Here is a 20,089-nt window from a genome sequence, read left to right as displayed (position 1 = left end):
TTTCAAAATACAAAAAATGGTGACAAGTACCCATAACAATTTTTCAAACCTCATGGTTTTCAACTGTCAATAAACCACAGGATATTTTATTTAGAATAATACAAAATAGACAAAATCAGCAAATTCTGCTTTTAACTGCTCTTCATTACTACTTAGTTATGTGGTTATCAAAACTGTTAGTGATTCATTTTCTGTTGATCCACTAATAGACCAATCATTTCTGCATTAATATTATATACTTATTGAATGAGCTCCACTTTATATGAAGCCCATTCATAAAGTAGTATTTAGTCTGAAGGTGGTGTAAAACACGTCAGCAGCTTTCCCACTGTCGAGTAAAAATACATTTGAAAGATTTTCCCTCAACAAGGGATGCAACTGTGTTACATTTTGCTCACATCAGCAACACAATCACTCTATCTGACCCCAGCAAGATCTGTCAGACAGGCTGGACTCACCCACACAGGCCCCACTGGGGGACAGTTTGAAGCCTGGCGAGCACTCGCAGCGGTAGCTGCCTGGAATGTTGATACAGTTGGCGTTGCGCTGGCACAGGTTGTCCCCACTGTTACACTCATCAATATCTGAGCGGGAAGAAGAAAGAGAGAAACAGCGGACATCAATCACAGGCCCTATAACAGTCAGGACAGAGCAGGCTGTCAGCTTGTGGACAGCAGGAGAAAAAGCACAACGGCGCTATTTTGGCTCCAGTACAGTTCAGACAGTCCTGGCAGATTGTGGATGATTGAAGGTCCTGGCAGGTGCTCCCATTCAGAGCCACTATACCTGTCTTTACAAGGACGTAATTCATGTGGGAAAAGGCAGCATTAACTCCACTGAGTGGACTGCTTGTAAAAGTGGCTCTTGGGCAGTGAGTCAGTTTAACTGTTTTTGTATGTGTGTGTGTCTTTGTGTGCACTTAGTTGTATGTGTGTATTTGTAGCAAGTGTTTTTTGCTGGCAGTGAGTACTGCACTTGATACTGTATAAGACTTATGTAAGTATGCAATGATTCAGCAGCATGGTCAAAAGAGGAGATAAAGTAGTGACAGGGGTAACAGGTGTGTATGTGTGTAAGAGAAAAGGTCAGAGAGGGACAGGAAACAGAAAAAGTAAAAAAAGCAGGAAGTCAATGGTACACCTGAACAGATTGTCTCATTATTACATGTGTGTTTACAAAGTGTCTTATATTCACAGTTAGACACAGAATGAAGAACAGAAAGGAAGTCTGAAAGAGATGAAAAAGCCTGTGTTTTACCTTCACAAATGAGCAGTATGTTGTTGTAGCTGAAGCCCATTGGACATTCACAACGGAAGCTCCCGATCTGATTGATGCACACTCCGCTAGCACAGATGCCAGGAATCTCCCTGCACTCATCAATATCTGAGGAGAGCGACACCAGAAGACGTTATAATCTAAGGTGTGAAGTTTTAAAATCAATGAATCAGGTTTTGAAGGTGACTTGGCTGACTGCCAGTTTCAACCTTGTTATGACCTTACCAATTGGCTTGCCAGTGTGGATGTCAATAATGAAGCCAGGAGCCTGGTTCCCACACAGTAATTGGTACTCAGCTGAAACAGAAAGGACAGGACTGACTCAATTACAATAATAAAATGTGTTCTTGAAGTTTCAGTGTATGTCGATTTGGAGAGGAATAGTTGCTTTGTGTGAGGGTTTTTTTGGGTTGTTTTTCTTTACACTTACAGGTAGCAGGAGTAGGACAGGCCTCGCACGGCTTGTTCCAGGCTTTTCCAACATTATAGGCACAGCAGCACATCTTTTTAGTCATGTTGAAGGAGAGCTCATTCTCACATGTGTCATTGAAGTTACGGTAACACACACTTTTCCTCATGTCTGCATTGCCAGAATGACAGAAAGACATTCAGTATAGATCAAAAAAGTTAACATGCACTTCAAAAGGTTTTTAGAAATTACTGTGAAAGTAAAATGGGGGGTACCACACACCCATGCAATTGTTTCCACCATTGACCTGCATGTATTCAGGGGGACAAACACAGGTGTAGTTGCCCAGAGTGTTATAGCAGGTACCAGGCCCACAGATTCCAATGTGGGTTGTGCATTCATCAATATCTGCACGTAAAGATAAAATGACAGTTAAGTAGGGGCATAGTGATAATACAGCTGGAGTTTGTCAATTCAAGTCATTCAGCGTTAATCTTTTTCAGTCCTTACCTTCACAGATGCGAGTCTCCTCATTGAGATAGTAACCTCCTGGACATTCACACTGGAAACTGCCAAAGGTGTTCACACAGTTTCCACCCTGGCAGAGACCTGGCAGCTCCTGGCACTCGTCGATATCTAAAGAGTTAGATCCATATCACTATGTAGTAATTATAAAATATGGGTTTTGGTGCAACAGAGTCCAATTGTAGCTGCTATTGTGAATTCAATAAAACAGAAAAGTGGATGGTTTACCTTCCAGGATGACAGTGATAGGGTTGGGTCTGAATCCCTCTCCTCCTGGACAGAGAGTCTTATATTCCGCTATAGACAAGACAAAGACAAAACTGTGACTTGACTGTGAAATAATCAGCAATCAGCAATCAGCAATAACAATTGCTAAGACATAAGTTTTCAAGAAAAATCTGCCTATTTTAACTATAGCGTGTAGATGAGCATTTTACAATAAATTTTAAAAAATTAACAACTTTGTCAAGGCTATGTGATACATACTGGAGTTGGGGGCAGGGCAAAGTTCACAGGGGTTTCCCCAGGCCCCTCCTAGGGAGCAGCAACAGGAAGCTCTAGTCACGCCCACTCCAATCTCCGCACTGCAGGAGATTCCTCCATCACCACGAGCAAGGATATCAAGGAAGCAGTTGCCAACACGGGTATCTGAGAGAGACAAATATTCAATGCATGAAGTTTTTTATGCCATAGGATGGCGTGACTGTGAGTCCACAAATGCAGTATACTCTGGATTGCATAAAATCTGCATCTTCTGTATCCTGTAACCATGTTCGATTTAAACTTTACTCATGTAATGCAATGAATTATTAAGTGATTGTATGTACTCTACATAGTGAAGCAGGAACCATTAAATGCTCGCCTTTTTACAGTTTATGTACTGCATGACTGATGCACAACCAGCTATAGACTATACTTAATAATATCTTTACGATTCTGTGAATGTTCAAATTGTTTATTCTTTTTCTGATGAATCAGATTTATTCCCTGGTTCATTCATGGACGACATGAACCATGGTCTTCTTCACATTTGTAAACAGTTTGACTGTCAGCTCTCAGTGTTACTCACCCACACAGCCCACTCCGGTGGGGTTGAGCTCAAAGTCAGGTGGGCAGTTACACAGGTAGCTCCCTGGAGTGTTCACACACAGTCCGTTGATGCAGTTCACAGGGTCTGCACACTCATTGATGTCTGCAGTAAATAGTGACACATAGAAGCTCAGTTACACATACAAACACAAGAGAAGAAACTTAGCATACTTTTTCTGCTTTTTGTTATTCTAAATATTTTTTTAATCCATAATCTGAGCCAGGGTGTGAATAAATGATAGTAGATCACATTAATTTAAGTTGCTCAGATATGATTTCTATTACTCTAATTTAAAGAAATATAACTGCAATATAGTATTTGTGTTGGTCAAACAATTCTGCACGGAACAAGGAAGCATGAATGTAGGCTATTATTGTAAAGGAAACTCAGCCAGGCTATTCCAGTCTGTTCAGCTTCTAAAATAAGACATTTTAGAGATTCATTACAAAAGTGCTACACTGACCAGTGCAGTTTCCTCCACTGCGGTCCAGTTCGTAACCATCATCACACACACAGCGGAACATCCCTGGAAGGTTCTGGCATGTGCCAAACACACAGATGTTCTGGAAATTACACTCATCGATGTCTGTGGCAAAGATGACAAGAGAGGGGGAAAATGTTGGTTACGCTAACAGTCTGAAAAAAAGAACGATAAAAACAAGAGAATAAAATGTGACACAATGAGTGTGGCACCTTGACAAGCCTTGCTGTCTTCAGTAGGAGTGAAGCCCATTTCACACTCGCAACGGTAGCCGCCCGGAGCATTCAGACACTGGCCATTTTCACACAAGTTCACATTGTCTGCACACTCATCCATATCTGAAACAGAAGAGACCAGTGTGTTATTAAACTCTGTGCATGAAGCTCATTGCACACACAGTAGCTAGTGTTCAATCAGGATGTATTCAGAAAGCTTCAGCAGTCTTACCAGAGCAGGAAAAGCCGTCTCCATTAAAGCCCTCCTTGCATGTGCACCTGTAGGATCCTGGTGTGTTAACACAGTCAGCGTTCGGATTGCAGTTGTGGTCCTCGGCAGAGCACTCATCCTGATCTAGAGGTAGGAACACAAAAAAATATGAGAAATTTCCTGGCACGTCTCAGTCAAGCCGGTCAAAATTAGACTTTTCTTGGGTAACAGAAAAAAACTATCTGGTCTACAAATCACATCAGAGTTAAGATACTCTGGACACATACTCACCCACACACTTGATGCCATCCCCAATCCAACCGTCTCGACAGCGACATTTAAAGCTTCCAGGCACGTTGATACAGGCAGCATGCATGTCACAGTTGTGAGCCCCGATCTCACACTCATCAATATCTGGAGAGATATTAGGATCAGTTAGCCAATAAACAGATGTTAACACTGTTTTTTACAAAACAATTATTTCTCTTAGAACACTGAACAAAATAAAAACACAAGAATATAAACAATATTGTAGCTCCATTGCTGTTTGTGTGAGTGAAATGCTCTTTTTTTAATGGCATGCAAAGAGATGTGAAAATGTTGCTTTTTGCTTAGCAGGGAGTTTTTAACTCTATCAGTAGTGAGGCCGGTGACTGGGTTTCCAGGTACAGTGTGCCATGAATGAATTATTACTTTAGAAAAACGTCAACCTGGAAATACTGTATGCATGAATAAACTGCTGTTACGCTTAGCTCAGACATGAATACACAGAAGCCCAGACCTCTTTGACATTGATGTTTGTGTGTGTGTGTGTGTGTGTGTGTGTGTGTGTGTCTGTGTGTGTGTGTGTGTGTGTGTGTGTGTGTGTGTGTGTGTGTGTACCTGTGCAGCCCGTGGATCCCTTCTTGACAAAGTATCCCAGCTGACAGTGGCAGATGAAGGAGCCTTTGGTGTTCTCACAATCACCATGGAGACAGATGTTTGGGTTCAAATCACACTCGTTGACATCTGGGTGGACAGGAAAGGATAGACAAACACGCACATGTGAATATTTTGGCCAGAGAAAGTAGATTGACAGAAAATGAGACTGACAGCTCAGAGACTGAGATTTGAAGAAAGACAAGAATATATAGAGAATAGAAGTATGAAAGGAGAATGATGGCAGTATGTTTTTTTCCTCTCACCTATACAGGTCCTCATATCCATAGAAGCCATGAAACCATCGTAACAGAGACAACGATACTCCCCAGGAATGTTGGTACACTGGCCTCCATCACAGATGTCTGGAGTCTCCTCACACTCATCAATATCTAACAAAGCAGCAGAAATAGTGATTGCATTTGTTCATATATTTAATGCAATGTTTTTGTAAAAATATAACATTATACATATCATTACCTGCACAGGTCCTGAGGTCAGGCATGAGAGCATAGCCCTCACTACAGCTGCACTCGTAGCTGCCCTCTGAGTTGGTGCAGTGGGTTTCACAGCCTCCATTCATAATGGTGCACTCATCAATATCTACAAAGAGAGGTCATAATTATAGTTTAGCCACATGTGACAGTTACAGAATGGATGTAAGCCAAAAACACAAAAGGGCCAATAATCAATAGTTTGCTGTCTAGAATGTATGCAAATATTTTTGGGATAAACGTAGCTGCTTCACTCACCAACGCAGCCCTGACGGTCTGGTGTGGCCTGGTAACCAGTGTCACAGGAGCACTGGTAGGTTCCCGGCATGTTGACACATTGGCCGTTTTTGCACAAGTTGTCACTCAGCTGGCACTCATTTACATCTGAAAGTATCAGCAAGAAAGTAGAGAGAATTAAACATTACATACAATGTAGTTGTAGTGTACCTCAGGGAAAAATGGAAAATTATGCACATTCCTTGGCTTAAAAGTATCTTCATAAATACTCATCAGGATTTTGATACTGTATTGCCAAGATGTTGAGCCAAATGTCAACTGTTTATGGAAGCGAAAAGATCTGACTGAAGATACGAGTGTACTCGCTATTTAAACTAGATTTGGTTGTGCGGAGACTGATTTACCGCACCCTGTGAATCTTTGTGTGAATGCTTATGTCTGATGTATGACGCACCTTCACAGGCAGATCCATCTGTGCTGAGTGCGTGTCCGGTGGGACATTCACACTCATAACTCCCCTCTGTGTTCAAACAGTCTCCTCCACGACACAACAGAGGATTTCTCTCACACTCATCAATGTCTGTCGGCAGAGAAAAAGAGAAAAGTGGAGGAAAAAAGAAATAAAAAGGGTTAAAAAAAAAAGAATTCCAAAATTGGGCCCATATTGCACTATATCATTTCTGTATTTCTGTGTACAAGCTTACCCATGCAGTTCTTCATCATCATGAAACCACTCTCATAGCCCTCAAAGCATTCACATTCAAAGCTACCAGGTGTGTTGACACAGGAACCATGACCACACAAGTCCGGAGAGATGCGGCACTCATCAATGTCTACAACAAAGACATAACATAAGGAAAGCTCAATGACTTTGTAAATTCTCAAATATCATTCTAAGTTTTTGGTAATAGATATATCCCATGAATTAAATTAAATTAATCTATTTTACTGCTCCTCTGGTTTAGCTTAATCCCCCTCTTTCTGTCCTTACCTGTGCAATTCCTCTCCTCAGCGTTCAAAGCGAAGCCGCTGTTGCAGCGACACTTGAAACTGCCAATGGTGTTGCGGCAAGTTCCATAAGTACACAGACCCTGAAAAACTTTACACTCATTCACATCTGGGGGAAAAAATTGACAATAAAAAATCATGTCACACAGATAATGAAATACTCGAAAGTCACCAAAATCTAACAATCAACACTATGAATAAATAAATAATTACGTTTTCTGTAAATAGTGAAATCAAATTACTATCATGCACAGAAACACTATTTATCAACCAGCTTTCCACTCATGCACTGCATACACCTTAACTCAATCTGGATCACAATCATTCTGTAGCTGAGAGGCCAGAACGAGGCGCTACTACCAACAGAAGACAAACACTTATGATAAAAAGTCAACGCATCCATGTTCATTTAGTATCAGTGACAATCTTGGTACCTTTATAGAAAGGCCTGCCGGTCAAGATATCTCCTCTGTTGGCAAAGCCAGGCCCTCTGGGACAGATGGATCTGTACTCAGGTGAGCCTGGTTTGGGACACTCCTCACAGTCGATACCCCATGCAGAACCCACTGAACAGCAGCACATGTCCACACGGTATCTCCCTGGCAGGGGCTCGCCACACTCATCCTCGTGCCACTTCATGTAACACTGCTCACTACGCATATCTAAGGTTGGCAAATTGAAAGTTGGTCATAAAATCAAAGACAAAAAGAAGTCGTCTTTATTTCTAAGATCATTGTGCTGTTTAATGTTGGATGTTTTTATTGTGCTGTTCTCTTACCAACACATGTGCGTCCAGTGCTGTCCAAAGTGAGTCCTTCTGCACACTCACAACGGAAGGAGCCCTGGGTGTTCAGACAGCGGCCATTTGTACACACTCCAGGGAACACCTCACACTCATTAATGTCTGCAGGGAGCAGGACATATTAGAACCACAATTACGAGGTGAAACACACACACAAAAAAAATCACACACACAAAATCCCTCTTCAAATGAAACATTAAAGGCACATTACAAGGTGTGCCATTGCTTGTCAAGTTGTCAAATATTCTTACCTTCGCAGACAAGGCCTTTCATACGAGCAAATCCTCGAGAGCAGGCTGAGTCTAGAAGTCATGAAAAGATTGAGAGTAGAGTATGTATATTAGTTCATATTTCAAAGTGAACCAGTTTAAATGTCCACAAGATGGTGTCACTTTCTTCTTGACCGAAGCTACCAAAAAAAGAATGTGAAAAATCTGCTAAATAAAGCTAAGTAAATGTTTTATTTGTTTATTTATTTATTCTAATTTAAATTATTGTATATTTATTGACATCTTTTTACATAATTTTCCCTTGAATTGAATCACAGTGAGTAATTTGGATGCATCGTGCTTCTTCCCTGAAAGAATTTCCTTCTGAGATGAATTTGGTTAAACACCGAATGCTGCTTCACAAAATATATGCAGTTTAGATTGAGAACATCATCCGCCTTAAAAAGTACTCCCATGTCATATGAATGTATCTGTGTTTGTGAACTGACCAATCTCGCAAGGATCACATGGACTGCCCCAGGCGGCTCCCAGTGTGGAACAGCACTCAGACTTCAGTGTGGCTCCGTTGATGTTTACCTCGCAGCGGTTGTCTTGTATGGTCAGCCAACAAGTACTTTTCATGCTATCTGTGGAGGCAAAGCAACAGCAGAAGAGACTTTACTCATGCTATTTGCTAGTTGAGTACAATATTGCACCACAGCATCACTCATGGTCAAAATCTCTGCAGGGTATCTTTAACTATGGCAACACAACATACCACAAAAACCAAACATCTCATGTCACCTTCAACTCTTTTTGCTGGCATAAAACTTTTGACTGTGGGCCCAGGCTGCGCTGATTAAAGCCCATGCATTATCACATTTAATCCTATGCTACTGCATTTCTAATGAACTGGGAAAGTGTACAGTCATAACAGTGACACCCTTTCTCTAAAACCACAAGGCCACCCAAACACAATACCACAATTTGTATTCCCTTTCTTCCCCTGCTGAGTGATTGGCTTTAAAACGTAAAACAAAAATGGACCAAACCAGAGGAATTTGTAGACCTCTGACAGAGCCAGCTCATGCAATATGTATGTCAATTTATTTAATGACTCATTCTCCCTTCGAGTTACAATAACATCTGTATTCTGTATTAGTAAGACGTTTTTTCAGACTGATTTCCCAAGAGAAACAAACTTCCAAACAAGTGGATTTTTTTTCCTCAGCAGAGAACCTCACATACCACATGTCATTTTGAATCTGTGGTGGATCTCTATGAAGTAAGGCAATCTGCATGTGAATCAAGGACATGCATGCAAGTGTTTATCTAATAAATCATCGGTGTGTGCCATTTTGCTCAACATCCTTGTCTAATGTCCTTGGATGGCTCCTTGAAACATGAACCACCTCAGTATTTGTTTTAAAAAGTGCAAAATAAACTTTGATTTAAATGATTTGACAAAAATACTCTTGTACTACTTACTTCCCATTGACACTTGTGTCTCAGCGTGTGTAATCATTATCTCACACAAGCTGTTTCTAGGACTGTACAGTTCTGCTCAAATTTGCTTCAGGCATTTGGAAGGATGGATGTCTTACCCACGCAAATGGTGTTGGTGGAGTCCAGCTTGCTGCCGTGGGTGCACTCACAGTTGAAGGAACCGGCGACGTTGCGACACGCTCCATTGATACATGGGCTAGACTCGCACTCATTGATATCTGAAACATGTGCAAACACAATTGGCTAATTCAGATAGATCATCATTTGGCAGCCATTTGCAAACATAATGTGTGTGTCTACTTTCCATGAGCTGCATGTTTACTGGAAACTAAATGCAACACATCTGGTAACAATGTCATCTCATAATGACCTTGACTGTTGATAAAAACAACTGGATGGGAAGCAGCACAAGCATGTGAGAGTGTGTGTGTGTGTGTGTGTGTGTGTGTGTGTGTGTGTGTGTGTGTGTGTGTGTGTGTGTGTGGAGTGTGTGTGTGGAGTGTGTGTGTGTGTGTGAGAGAGAGAGAGAGAGAGAGAGAGAGAGAGAAAGAAAGAAAGAGAGAGGGGGTGTTCACCTTCACATGTCTCTGAGTCGGGTTTGAAGACATAGCCTTTGGGGCAGGAGCAAGTGTAGGAGCCAGGAGTATTTCTGCACAGACCGTTATCACAGAGCAGACGGTTCACCAGACACTCATTGACGTCTGAGGGGAAGTGAAAGAGAATACAATACATGCTGTAACAATTTAGAAATAAGCCAGGCTAAACAAGCAAAGCACCAGTATTCTCCTATAAGAAGATACTTAACTATTTCTATTTTTACAATGATTACTATTTTTTCTATTTGTACTACTTTTAAACAATAAAAATCAGCCTTGCAGAATGTGTTGCTATTTGGTCTGGTATGACTAGTAGCTAATGTTTGCTAGTGATGGCAGAAGAGTCAATGATTCATTTCTACTTGTACTTCTGTTAAGCACTATATTTTGGCATTTAATTTGTTCCTATAATGTTAACTTGTGGTCAGAGTGGCCACTGTTTGAAAAAGTTATACAGTCTCACTCTGAGACTTTGAGAAATATTTGTCATTAAAAATATGAACACAATCCACTCTGCATTGTGACTCACCGACACAGTTTTTGCCACTGGTGTCAGACTCGTAGCCAATGTTACAGATGCAGCGGTAGCTTCCTCTCAGGTTCTCACATATGCCATTTTGACAGATGTCTGGATCCAGGGCACACTCATTGATGTCTAGAAGACAGACAGATATTAACAATTAATAGTATAAGTGCTTCTCAGCAATACATTAACAACATTTGTACTCATTAAAAAAAATAATAACCTCTGCCATCAGCTGTAATGCCAATACCACTGCTGCACACAGCCTGGAACTCAGCTGAAAGACAAGAGGAAAAAATAATAATTCATGAGCTGGATTTTCACTTTTCTCTTTACTGTAGCTAAGAAAATTAAGTATGAAGCTAATCAAGGATGCTACCTGAATTTCTGGAGGGGCAGGGGTGGCAAGGCTCTCCAAAGCCATGTTCAGGATTGGCACAGCAGCACTCTGACTTGGTCACTGCACCAGGGAATGGCCGAGAGCATGTGCCCATCTTTATGGCGCCATAGCAGGTGGTCCTCATGTGTGTGTCCACACACACTCTCCCATCGACATCAATAGCCAGGCCTGGTGGGCACTCGCACCGAAAGGAGCCTTCAGAGTTGATGCAGCGTCCATTCATACAAATGCCAGGTGTCTGACATTCATCAATGTCTGATGAAGAGATGGCAGATCATTCACATAGGTCAGTATCAGTTTATTTGATAAGGCAGAAAATGTAAATATTTTTTATTACAAAAAAAAATCTCATTGTGGTCTTATCTTACAAAAACCCATATGCTTAACACACACACTAGATACAAATAGGCAAATTAACATTTTTACTGATCTCACAGCTAACTTGTGAGAAAAAGTCAATCTGTGATTTTTCTTTTATATTTGATATTTTTCTTTTTCTATGTAAAATCATCACACATAAGACATACAAAATCACGCTGCTTGATGAGGAATTGGGTCATGGAGAGTTAGCATTATCTAAAATAGATATTTGTGAAGTGCAGCTGTGGTGCATGTGCTCTGGTGTGACTGCAATGGAATGACAACCACTCTTGAAGCTTCCAGAAAAAATCTCTATGACTAAATATAAATTAATATATCAATCAATCTTTATGCATTGAGCATAATAGTACATTTAGGAAGTTTCAAAATGTCTGACTTAAGAAACAAAACTGTGGACAAATGGGTTCAAAAGGGGATCTGCAGGATTTTAAAGAAAGCACATCTGTCAGCGCTGTTTTGAAGCAGCCTACATGACTCTAGCCCAAGACTTGAGGCCTGCATTTGTACTTTATACATCTTACATACCAGTGCAGTAGCGTCCATTGGCTGCTAGGGCAAAGCCAGGTTTGCAGATACACTTAAAGCTGCCATCCTCATTGATACACATGCCATTGAGACACATATTGGTGGTGGCGCATTCATCATGATCTGGAAGGGGAGGGAAGAGAAGAGGTATTGAGATCAAGTTTTTTAAGGTCAATGTTTAAGTGTAGTTCAAGCGATAGTTTTGTCTCCTTACCAATGCAATTTTTTCCGTCAGGAGTGAGCTCAAAGCCAGCATTGCAGATACACTGAAAGCTTCCCTCAGTGTTGACACAGCGGCCGTTGCGGCACATCACTCCATTCACAATACATTCATCAATATCTAAACATAGAAGTGTAAGCAGAGGAGGAGAAGAGGAAAAATTAATTTGACTGGGTGCGATGCCTTTTAAACAAATCATACTAAACTGTGTATCAAAGGTTTAGGTTTAGTGGAATTATTGTTTCAGAAACATATTAGGGAAATTATTACAGTAATATGAATTGTAAGGCACAGTCAGACATACCAATGCAGGCTTGTTTGGTAGAGGTTCCTTGGTAGCCCTCATGGCATTTGCAATGGTATGATCCAGCTGTGTTGACACAGTCTCCATTGATGCATGGATTGCTCACACACTCATCCACATCTGGAGAGGAAAAATAAAGCAAACAACAAACATTATCTATTCTGTGCATCTGTGACGGAATGAACATAAATACTAATTTACATTTGTCTCCAGTAAGCATGAAACTACATCACTCATGTTAAGTTCCTTAAATTGGCAGAAGATGGCAGTGCAGTGCATGGAATTAACTGTGGTACTTTCATATGTCTGCCTACATGGATCAGGGAGGTTAGTGAGAATTGAACAACATTGCATGTATACTTGTATACGGTATACAGTATCCAGTGTGTATGAGCATGTTTCTTACCAATACACTCCCCACGAACATCCTGTTTGTAGCCCATGTTGCACTCACAACGATAGCTTGAGATTGTGGGAATGCAACGTCCATTTAGGCACAAGTTGGTGAAATGTTTGCACACATCAATGGAGTCATTCACGGAAACAGTGCCTGAGAACACACAAAGAGACACATAAACAAAAATACAACATAGAAACAGGGCTTCCTAAGATCTCTGAGCTAAATGCCTCAAGTTTCCAAATCAACAAGTGAAACTTTTTATCTATTGCCATTTAACTTATTTACACCCATAAAATGACTCACCTATGTTTTGGTGGGTTGAAAGTCCCCCTCCATTGCCTCCAAAGCTCCCTCCATTCCCTCCGTTACCTCCAAAACCTCCGTTGCCACCAGCACCTCCGTTACCATTACCATTAGGTAGACTGGGAAACTTATATCCATAGTTGAACCCATTGCCGTTGTTATTGGGGAACTGTCCGTTGGGGTAGCCATGAGGGAAACCATGTCCCTGGGGAACACCCACAATACACAGTCGCCTGAACTCATCTGAAAGATGAAGTGAGATCACAGGGAACAAGTCAGTGGATGCACAGCACTGTCAGTTGTGTTTCATTTGCTACTTGTTAGATGAAACAGATTGCACTTTTGTGGTTTTGTGTTTGAACAATACTGCTTGTATGGCTTATTAAGTCAAACTCAAAAGAACTTTGGCTCAGCCTAACCACTCAAAGTGTTATAGTGTATGTATTTGAAATGTGCTGACGGTTTCTTGGAAAAGCAGATTTCACAAAGGCCAATGCGCTATGCAATACATTTTTATGTTCTTTTGTCGACGTTATGATATTGACTGTCTAACTTTAATCTATTTTTGGCATTGCCCCTGAAAGAGGCAGAACACCCTGCAACAGATCAGTGATGGATCATAGTCTCACGCAAGGAGAGTTTTCCATTTATGCTGTCATGGCTTTATTTATGGCCTGTCTTCATGCCAAGTTACAGACAATCGGCCAGAGAAACTGTCAGTTTTCAGTGGAGGAGGAAAAGGTAATTGATGATCTGTCCTAATTTCAAAACCATGACTTTGTTTGGAAACAGCTAACATAGATTTTGCCCAGAACATGTGTGGCTGTCAACAATGAAACATTTGCATGCGTCTTCTGTGTGTTTTGTTTTTGTGTACTCACCAGACCCTCTGACAGGGCACATCTCAGGAATCTGTCCCAGAGCCCAGCAGCGGCCTGTGTCACAGCAGCATTGCATCTTGGTGTATTGGCCAGTCAGCTCTGCAGCACAGCGGCCATTAGCCAGAGCAGAAAAACAGGTGCCCACACGCTGATCTGAAGGAGGGGAGTGAGACATAAAGACAAAGTGAGACAAGTGAACAGACAGCAACAAAAGTTTATGCTCAAAAGGTCACCATAAAGTAAATTTAAAAATGGATAATGATAAAAAAAGGCACAATATCATCATTAAATATATGATAACACTGCACTTATGCTGCTATAGACTTAGACTGCCGGGGGACTCCCATGATGCACTCTCTCCTCCTCCCTCTCTCTCTCTATCCATCCATCTATATCCATTAACATTCATGTTCTATTAATGCATTTAATAACCTAAACTTCGTCTGTGCTTTCTCGTCTCACAGGTAATCTAGGCCTGTAGACGTCCGGATGACAGATTCCAGTCCCGGACCTTCTAGCTTCATTGTTGATTTTCATTGTGCTTCTCTCCTCTATCCTTCCTTTCTCTCCTCTCAACCCCAAACGGTCGAGGCAGATGGCCGCCCACTATGAGTCTGGTTCTGCCTGAGGTTTCTTCCTGTTAAAAGGCAGTTTTTTTCTTGCCACTGTTGCCAAGTGCTGCTCATGTAAGAATGTTGGGTCTCTTTAAAGTTAAAACCTGAAGAGTTCGGTTTAGAACCTACTCTATGTGTAAAGTGCCTTGAGATAACTTTGTTGTGATTTGGCGCTATACAAATAAAGATTGATTGATTGACTGAGATTGATTGATTCATTTTCTGTTCAAGTACTGAGCTTAAATGTAACTTTGAGGTGAAAATCAATCACTTAATGTCACTACATTCATGTGCCAGCTTTTTTGTATGCTGTAGAATAAGATATTTCAAACAAAACATAAACTATGTAAATAGTTTACACTTACACACAGTGGGATAGTTAGACACATAAAATCTCTGCAATGCCAATAATTTAACACTAAAAAGACAATGAGTTGTTTTAGTTTGATACTCTGCAAGTTTTCCCTCAATAAAAATCTTAACAAGCAACTTAACATTAGATGAAAGTCCTGTTTTTGCTGACCTCCAGTGGTTTAACTTCTCACTTGCCTGCATTAATGTAGGTATGTACTCCAGGGTGTGTCAGCCCAATGTGACCTCATGTCTGGGTGTCATTACAAGTCTAAAAGAGTACACCTCACTTCACCTCACCTCATCAGTGATACTGGGGGTGTTCTGAGGTGCAGCAGATTCACAAATTGCAACCAAAAGGGCATTAAGTATATGTAGGACTTCAGGTAATAACATAAGTACTTTTCTACCATTGACACTGTATTAAAAGTGAGAAAAGGTTAGAGGTAACAGCCCTGTTTAAAACAGCACTGCTGTAAGTCAAGGGGCTGTCCTGTCCTCAACTATGGTGGCTGTGGAGGAAGCTTCTTTATGGCCTGGCAGTGGGAAAGGTTGCCAAAGGTTTTGACTAACTGCAGGCATCTGAGGGGCCTCCAAAAGGGGGTCTAATTTGTTACAGTTTTCCAGATCAGGATCAATGGGTCAGGAGAAGGGGCTGAGGTTCAAAGAGCGTGTGTAAGGAGTAAATTGAGAGGGAGACAGAGACTTTCTGGGTATTAAAGGAAAATACCCTGAGAAGGAAACAGAGTAACAGAGTAAAACAGAGTAAGCCAGAGAGAATACATGTGTATTATTTTAGAAAGCGTACAACATATGTGGAAGAAAATTTTAAGTGCATCTGCTGAAAGAAGGGGGGGGGGGGGGGGGCGAGTCGATTAACTCACTAATGAGCCAGCAGTCTGGAATTAATCAGTTCCATGTGGAGCAATTCTTGCCAATTACATAGAACATGAGGGCTATGCTGTGTCTGGGAACACATACAGCACACCACACACACATATCCACATGCACTTACACACACAGTCATACACTCCCATACTTATCCACAAACTCACAGACAACACATGAACAAATACACATATATGCATGTAAAAAAATACACACATAGGCATACACAAACATGTGCCAAAACACACCAGTGCAACCCTGAAAAAAATCCCATTGCAATGACCGAGCTGGAGGCACGGTGGAGGAGAGGGAAATGAGGGAGAGTGGGGGTTTGCTCATGAGGATGATGATGACTTAAATTGGATCCAGACCGTGGTTTGCTTGCTAGTAGTGCTACACAATCATATGCTTTCATTTGGTGAGGTGTTTTTACAGACTGACTGACTGGACAGGTCTTCTTCTTTTTTTTTTTTTTTTAAGCTTCCACTGTGTGACAGACAGGGCATTAGGCTCTGATTACTGTCAGGCCACAAACAGCTCCCACTGGCCTACTTCATCATGATACAGTAGGCCTGCATACCATACACTCCACATAAAAAACAACTGGCTCTCCTTTATTCACTTTATGTTTGGACCACAGAACATTTAAGGAGATCAGACAGAATGGGAAATTTAATCAAAGCATGCCAGTCACATGAAGAGAAAACAAGAAGAGTGTATGTTTTCTATCTCTCTGTTCAGACAGCCTTGTGACTTTGAATCACTGGATTGTAATAAACAAAGATGATTTGGATCTGACCCGGTGTAGTCTGGCTCTGTTTGGGTTTACTTATCTGTGCCTTTGTCTCGTCCTGGAAGTAGGACAGAGGAAGGATATATGGGGGTTGTATTTGGCACCTGTTTTATTTGCTTTCTGTTTTTTTTCTCTTTCTCTTCAGCTGGCTGAAGAGTAGAAGGGCAACTGGAATCCACAACTAAAATATGTTATGTGCAGGATCCAGATGTCAGAGGATGGGATAAAAAAAATAGAGGCAAGAGGAAACAATAACATTGATACGGAAAGAGTTAAAATAAAAACAGCCAGAGGAGACAGAACAAGAGAAAAGGTCCAAACAGAGATGGAAGCGCACAGTAACAGAGAGTAAACAGGGATTTTCTACTGTAAATGAGTGGACTGTTGTCTGAGGGAATAGAGAAATACAGAGAGAGACAGAAAGACAGCCAGAGAGAGAGATAGAGAGACAGAGAGAGAGAGAGAGTGAGAGAGAGAGAGAGAGAGAGAGAGAGAGAGAGAGAGAGAGAGAGAGAGAGAGAGAGAGAGAGAGAGAGAGAGAGAGAGAGAGAGAGAGGATGATATATCACCACAGGGCAAAGGAGAAAAGGATGACAGTGAAGAGGGAGAAAAAAGAGAAGAAGAATGGACACACATAAAGACAGACAGATGGAGAACTTGGGTTCAGGTGATTTGATGACTTCTCTGACACACACACACACACACACACACAGACATACCGGTACTCGCTCCACCTCTAGTTCAGAAAAACATAACCTAAATATTTCTAATAGTTTGCACCCTCTATCACGTCCTCATCCTATTTTTCCTCTTCTCCATCAGTTTGTCGTAGTCTCACCCATTTAAAATGTTTTCAACTCACTTGTTTGATCCAATCTCCTACTCTTCCTCTTGTTCATAGTCCGTATGCATACTACAATGCCAAAAGTATGGACATGGACATCCCTGTGCATTTTTTGCCTGTCGTTATTTTTCATGGTTTGGGATACAGCAGAACCTTTATTTTCAATTCAGGGAAATGGTATTGCCAGAATACGGTGGTACTGTATCTTGGACAACAGTGTTTCAAACTGTGGAAATGCCCTTCTGTTTCAACATTACAATGTCCCTGTCTATAAAGTGTGGCCCATATAGAAATGTTTTTCTGAGTTTGGTGTTGGAGAACTTGACTGGCCTGCACAGAGCACTGACCTCAACCTCATCCAACATTTAGACGACTTGAATCACTGATTGGCAGCAAGGCCTTATCAAACATAATATCAATAATGGTCTTAAGGCTGCATGAGTGCAAATCCCTGCAGCCACATTACAATAATCTTGTGAAATCTTCCTAGAATAGTGGTTTTGAGAGGCGGTTTTGCAGCATATTAATGCTCTAGGATTTGGAATGAAATGTTTTACAATCACATATGGGTATAATGTTCAAGTGTCCACATACCATATAGAGTTTATTGGTTCCATCTTGCTGAAGTTAGTGATACTATCTTTTGTTTTCCTCTTCTATTTCTTTCCTCTACATTTATCCTTTAACAACACTATATGTCTGTAACCTTGAAGCTAAATAAACTCCCACATGACAGGCAAGCTCACACACTACCTGTGAGATCAGCCCCCAACCTGTTTTTGTATGTGCTTGTATGGCTACATGTGTTTTTGGTATTTTCAACCCATTTTTCTACCATCCGTCATAAAAAACAACAATATAGGAGTGCATTATTATCCACAGATGATTGTGTGAAAGCTAGAAAATTACTTAAACATGGAGAAGAAAATATTTATAATGCAAAATAAAACTGAGGAAACATGTATTTTCAATTACAATTCAATTGCTGCAGGATCTTTTACTGGACAAGAATTAGGTTGGTCTTCTGATGCTGATAGGGTGAAACAGATAGACCCTGAGCTTTCTGTTCAGGAGTAAATATTGAAATAATATGGTAACACCTGGTTGTGTTTCATTGTGGTTGCCATGAGGGGTGAGGATTGCAGGAATACATTAACACCTGGTGGTGTTTCATGGGATATGTCAGTGAGGTATGCATCGTATGCATCAATGAGTGTGTGTGAATGAGTCAGAGGGTGCGCGTGCAAGTGTGTTTGTCTGCACATGGTGATACACTTACAGGAAGCTGTAAAGGACAGAGGGAAGTTACTGACCATATGTGAGGCTTTCAGTCACCTAGGGGGTGAGGAAATGCCCAAATGTCATGTATATGTGTGTGAGACTGGTGTGAGACTCACCCACACATCGGGAGCCATCTGTGCTGGAGATGTAGCCTCGTGGACAGGTGCAGACGTAGCTACCAGCAGTGTTGGTGCATTCTCCTCCATCACACACACCAGGAATAGTGCTGCATTCATCAATATCTGAAACATACACAGTTACATCATAAATACCACAGTCTATCACATCATAGGGCACATCTGTTGAGTATGCTTTACACAAGCTCAGAAAATTATTTACAACATTCTAAATTTTTGTGTTTGGAAGGATGCAGTTTCACATCACAGTTAAAGTTTACTGCGCTGGAACAACAGTTTCTCCCTGAGGGAAAATGAAGCAAAGCAAGGCTAAAACTCAAGCATGTGAGCCATGGCATGTAAATGACATGAATAATCCGATAATACAAACGTTAAACCCTTGAAGAAAATCCTATATTGGACTAGAGTCCAATGTAGGAATGAAGGCAACCCATGTGAAAATGGTTCAAATGTATCATGTATAGGGTCCAATCTAATAACATATAAAACAAAAGCTAGAGAGTAAACAATTAGAGCTATCGAGTAGGGACAGGTTTGACCAAAGTACATCTTGCAAAAACTATGAAATGCCAAAAGCTGGAATCAAACGCCTGGTCAGTTTTGTTGTCTTTCTAATGTATTCTTTAATGTATTACTGAATTATATCATAATGTAGACTAAGCCAAAGCTTTCTACTGCTCGCTTTTGTCTAGGCAACATCTAACATTTGAAAAGTTTGAAAAAAAAGTTTGAAAAAAGTTTGAAAAAGGTTTTTTCTAGATAAAAACGTTTATATTCCTCAATATAAGGTATAGAAAGAAGAATTGATTTCATAAGAGTGGTTCCGTTTTTAAAGAACTGAATAAGCTTTTTGAATGAGAAGAAAAACTTTTTCCAGATGCTTTTGACCCAGCACCTCCTGGATGTCTGAGAATCTTCATATTGTCACTTGTATCAGAAAATGTGTAAGAATTAGATTAATCTGACTGTTGTACAGTCCATGGTTTGACTCAGAAACGCCTACAATCTCTGAGAGTACCTGCTTGGCAGGTCCCACCTCAGTGTGGTACTCTTTATGGTGGTACATTAGTTGTATTATTCAGTGAGAGAGGGGCCTCATTGCTTCCATGATGGGGGAACCCAAAGTGAAGTTCCAGAAGGGTATTGGGTTTTTATGATGTGTCACGCTTATTTATACACATACGTAATTACTGCACCACTGCGGGGCATAATTACAGCATAAGTGCAGACACGGTGCGTGCAGTACTGTGTGTGTGTGTGTGTGTGTG

At 40.9% G+C, this 20,089-nt stretch overlaps 1 protein-coding gene across 1 annotated transcript in view; it reads right to left on the bottom strand.

Moving 5' to 3' along the window:
* Window positions 1–20,089, bottom strand: part of fbn2b (fibrillin 2b) — a 66,222-nt gene that overhangs the window by 8,069 nt on the left and 38,064 nt on the right. The window contains exons 8-43 of the mRNA XM_053321647.1: window positions 18,801–18,926; window positions 13,914–14,066; window positions 13,033–13,275; window positions 12,736–12,879; window positions 12,330–12,449; window positions 12,020–12,145; window positions 11,806–11,928; window positions 10,879–11,154; window positions 10,723–10,776; window positions 10,506–10,631; window positions 9,956–10,081; window positions 9,479–9,598; window positions 8,384–8,521; window positions 7,917–7,967; window positions 7,642–7,767; window positions 7,298–7,525; window positions 6,847–6,972; window positions 6,560–6,688; window positions 6,310–6,435; window positions 5,877–6,002; window positions 5,605–5,727; window positions 5,391–5,516; window positions 5,089–5,214; window positions 4,498–4,620; window positions 4,228–4,350; window positions 3,993–4,118; window positions 3,763–3,885; window positions 3,279–3,401; window positions 2,696–2,857; window positions 2,438–2,506; window positions 2,195–2,320; window positions 1,967–2,092; window positions 1,706–1,855; window positions 1,501–1,572; window positions 1,258–1,383; window positions 459–584 (exon numbers count right to left, since the gene is read on the bottom strand). Coding sequence (XP_053177622.1) covers window positions 459–584; window positions 1,258–1,383; window positions 1,501–1,572; window positions 1,706–1,855; window positions 1,967–2,092; window positions 2,195–2,320; window positions 2,438–2,506; window positions 2,696–2,857; window positions 3,279–3,401; window positions 3,763–3,885; window positions 3,993–4,118; window positions 4,228–4,350; window positions 4,498–4,620; window positions 5,089–5,214; window positions 5,391–5,516; window positions 5,605–5,727; window positions 5,877–6,002; window positions 6,310–6,435; window positions 6,560–6,688; window positions 6,847–6,972; window positions 7,298–7,525; window positions 7,642–7,767; window positions 7,917–7,967; window positions 8,384–8,521; window positions 9,479–9,598; window positions 9,956–10,081; window positions 10,506–10,631; window positions 10,723–10,776; window positions 10,879–11,154; window positions 11,806–11,928; window positions 12,020–12,145; window positions 12,330–12,449; window positions 12,736–12,879; window positions 13,033–13,275; window positions 13,914–14,066; window positions 18,801–18,926 — 4,737 coding nt within the window. The remainder of the gene's footprint in view (window positions 1–458; window positions 585–1,257; window positions 1,384–1,500; window positions 1,573–1,705; window positions 1,856–1,966; window positions 2,093–2,194; window positions 2,321–2,437; window positions 2,507–2,695; window positions 2,858–3,278; window positions 3,402–3,762; window positions 3,886–3,992; window positions 4,119–4,227; window positions 4,351–4,497; window positions 4,621–5,088; window positions 5,215–5,390; window positions 5,517–5,604; window positions 5,728–5,876; window positions 6,003–6,309; window positions 6,436–6,559; window positions 6,689–6,846; window positions 6,973–7,297; window positions 7,526–7,641; window positions 7,768–7,916; window positions 7,968–8,383; window positions 8,522–9,478; window positions 9,599–9,955; window positions 10,082–10,505; window positions 10,632–10,722; window positions 10,777–10,878; window positions 11,155–11,805; window positions 11,929–12,019; window positions 12,146–12,329; window positions 12,450–12,735; window positions 12,880–13,032; window positions 13,276–13,913; window positions 14,067–18,800; window positions 18,927–20,089) is intronic.

The sequence above is a fragment of the Scomber japonicus genome, chromosome 7, assembly GCF_027409825.1.
Source record: "Scomber japonicus isolate fScoJap1 chromosome 7, fScoJap1.pri, whole genome shotgun sequence".
Taxonomy (NCBI): Eukaryota; Metazoa; Chordata; class Actinopteri; order Scombriformes; family Scombridae; genus Scomber; species Scomber japonicus.
Note: the sequence above shows the minus strand (reverse complement) of the source record. Positions and strands in the feature narration are given on the sequence as shown.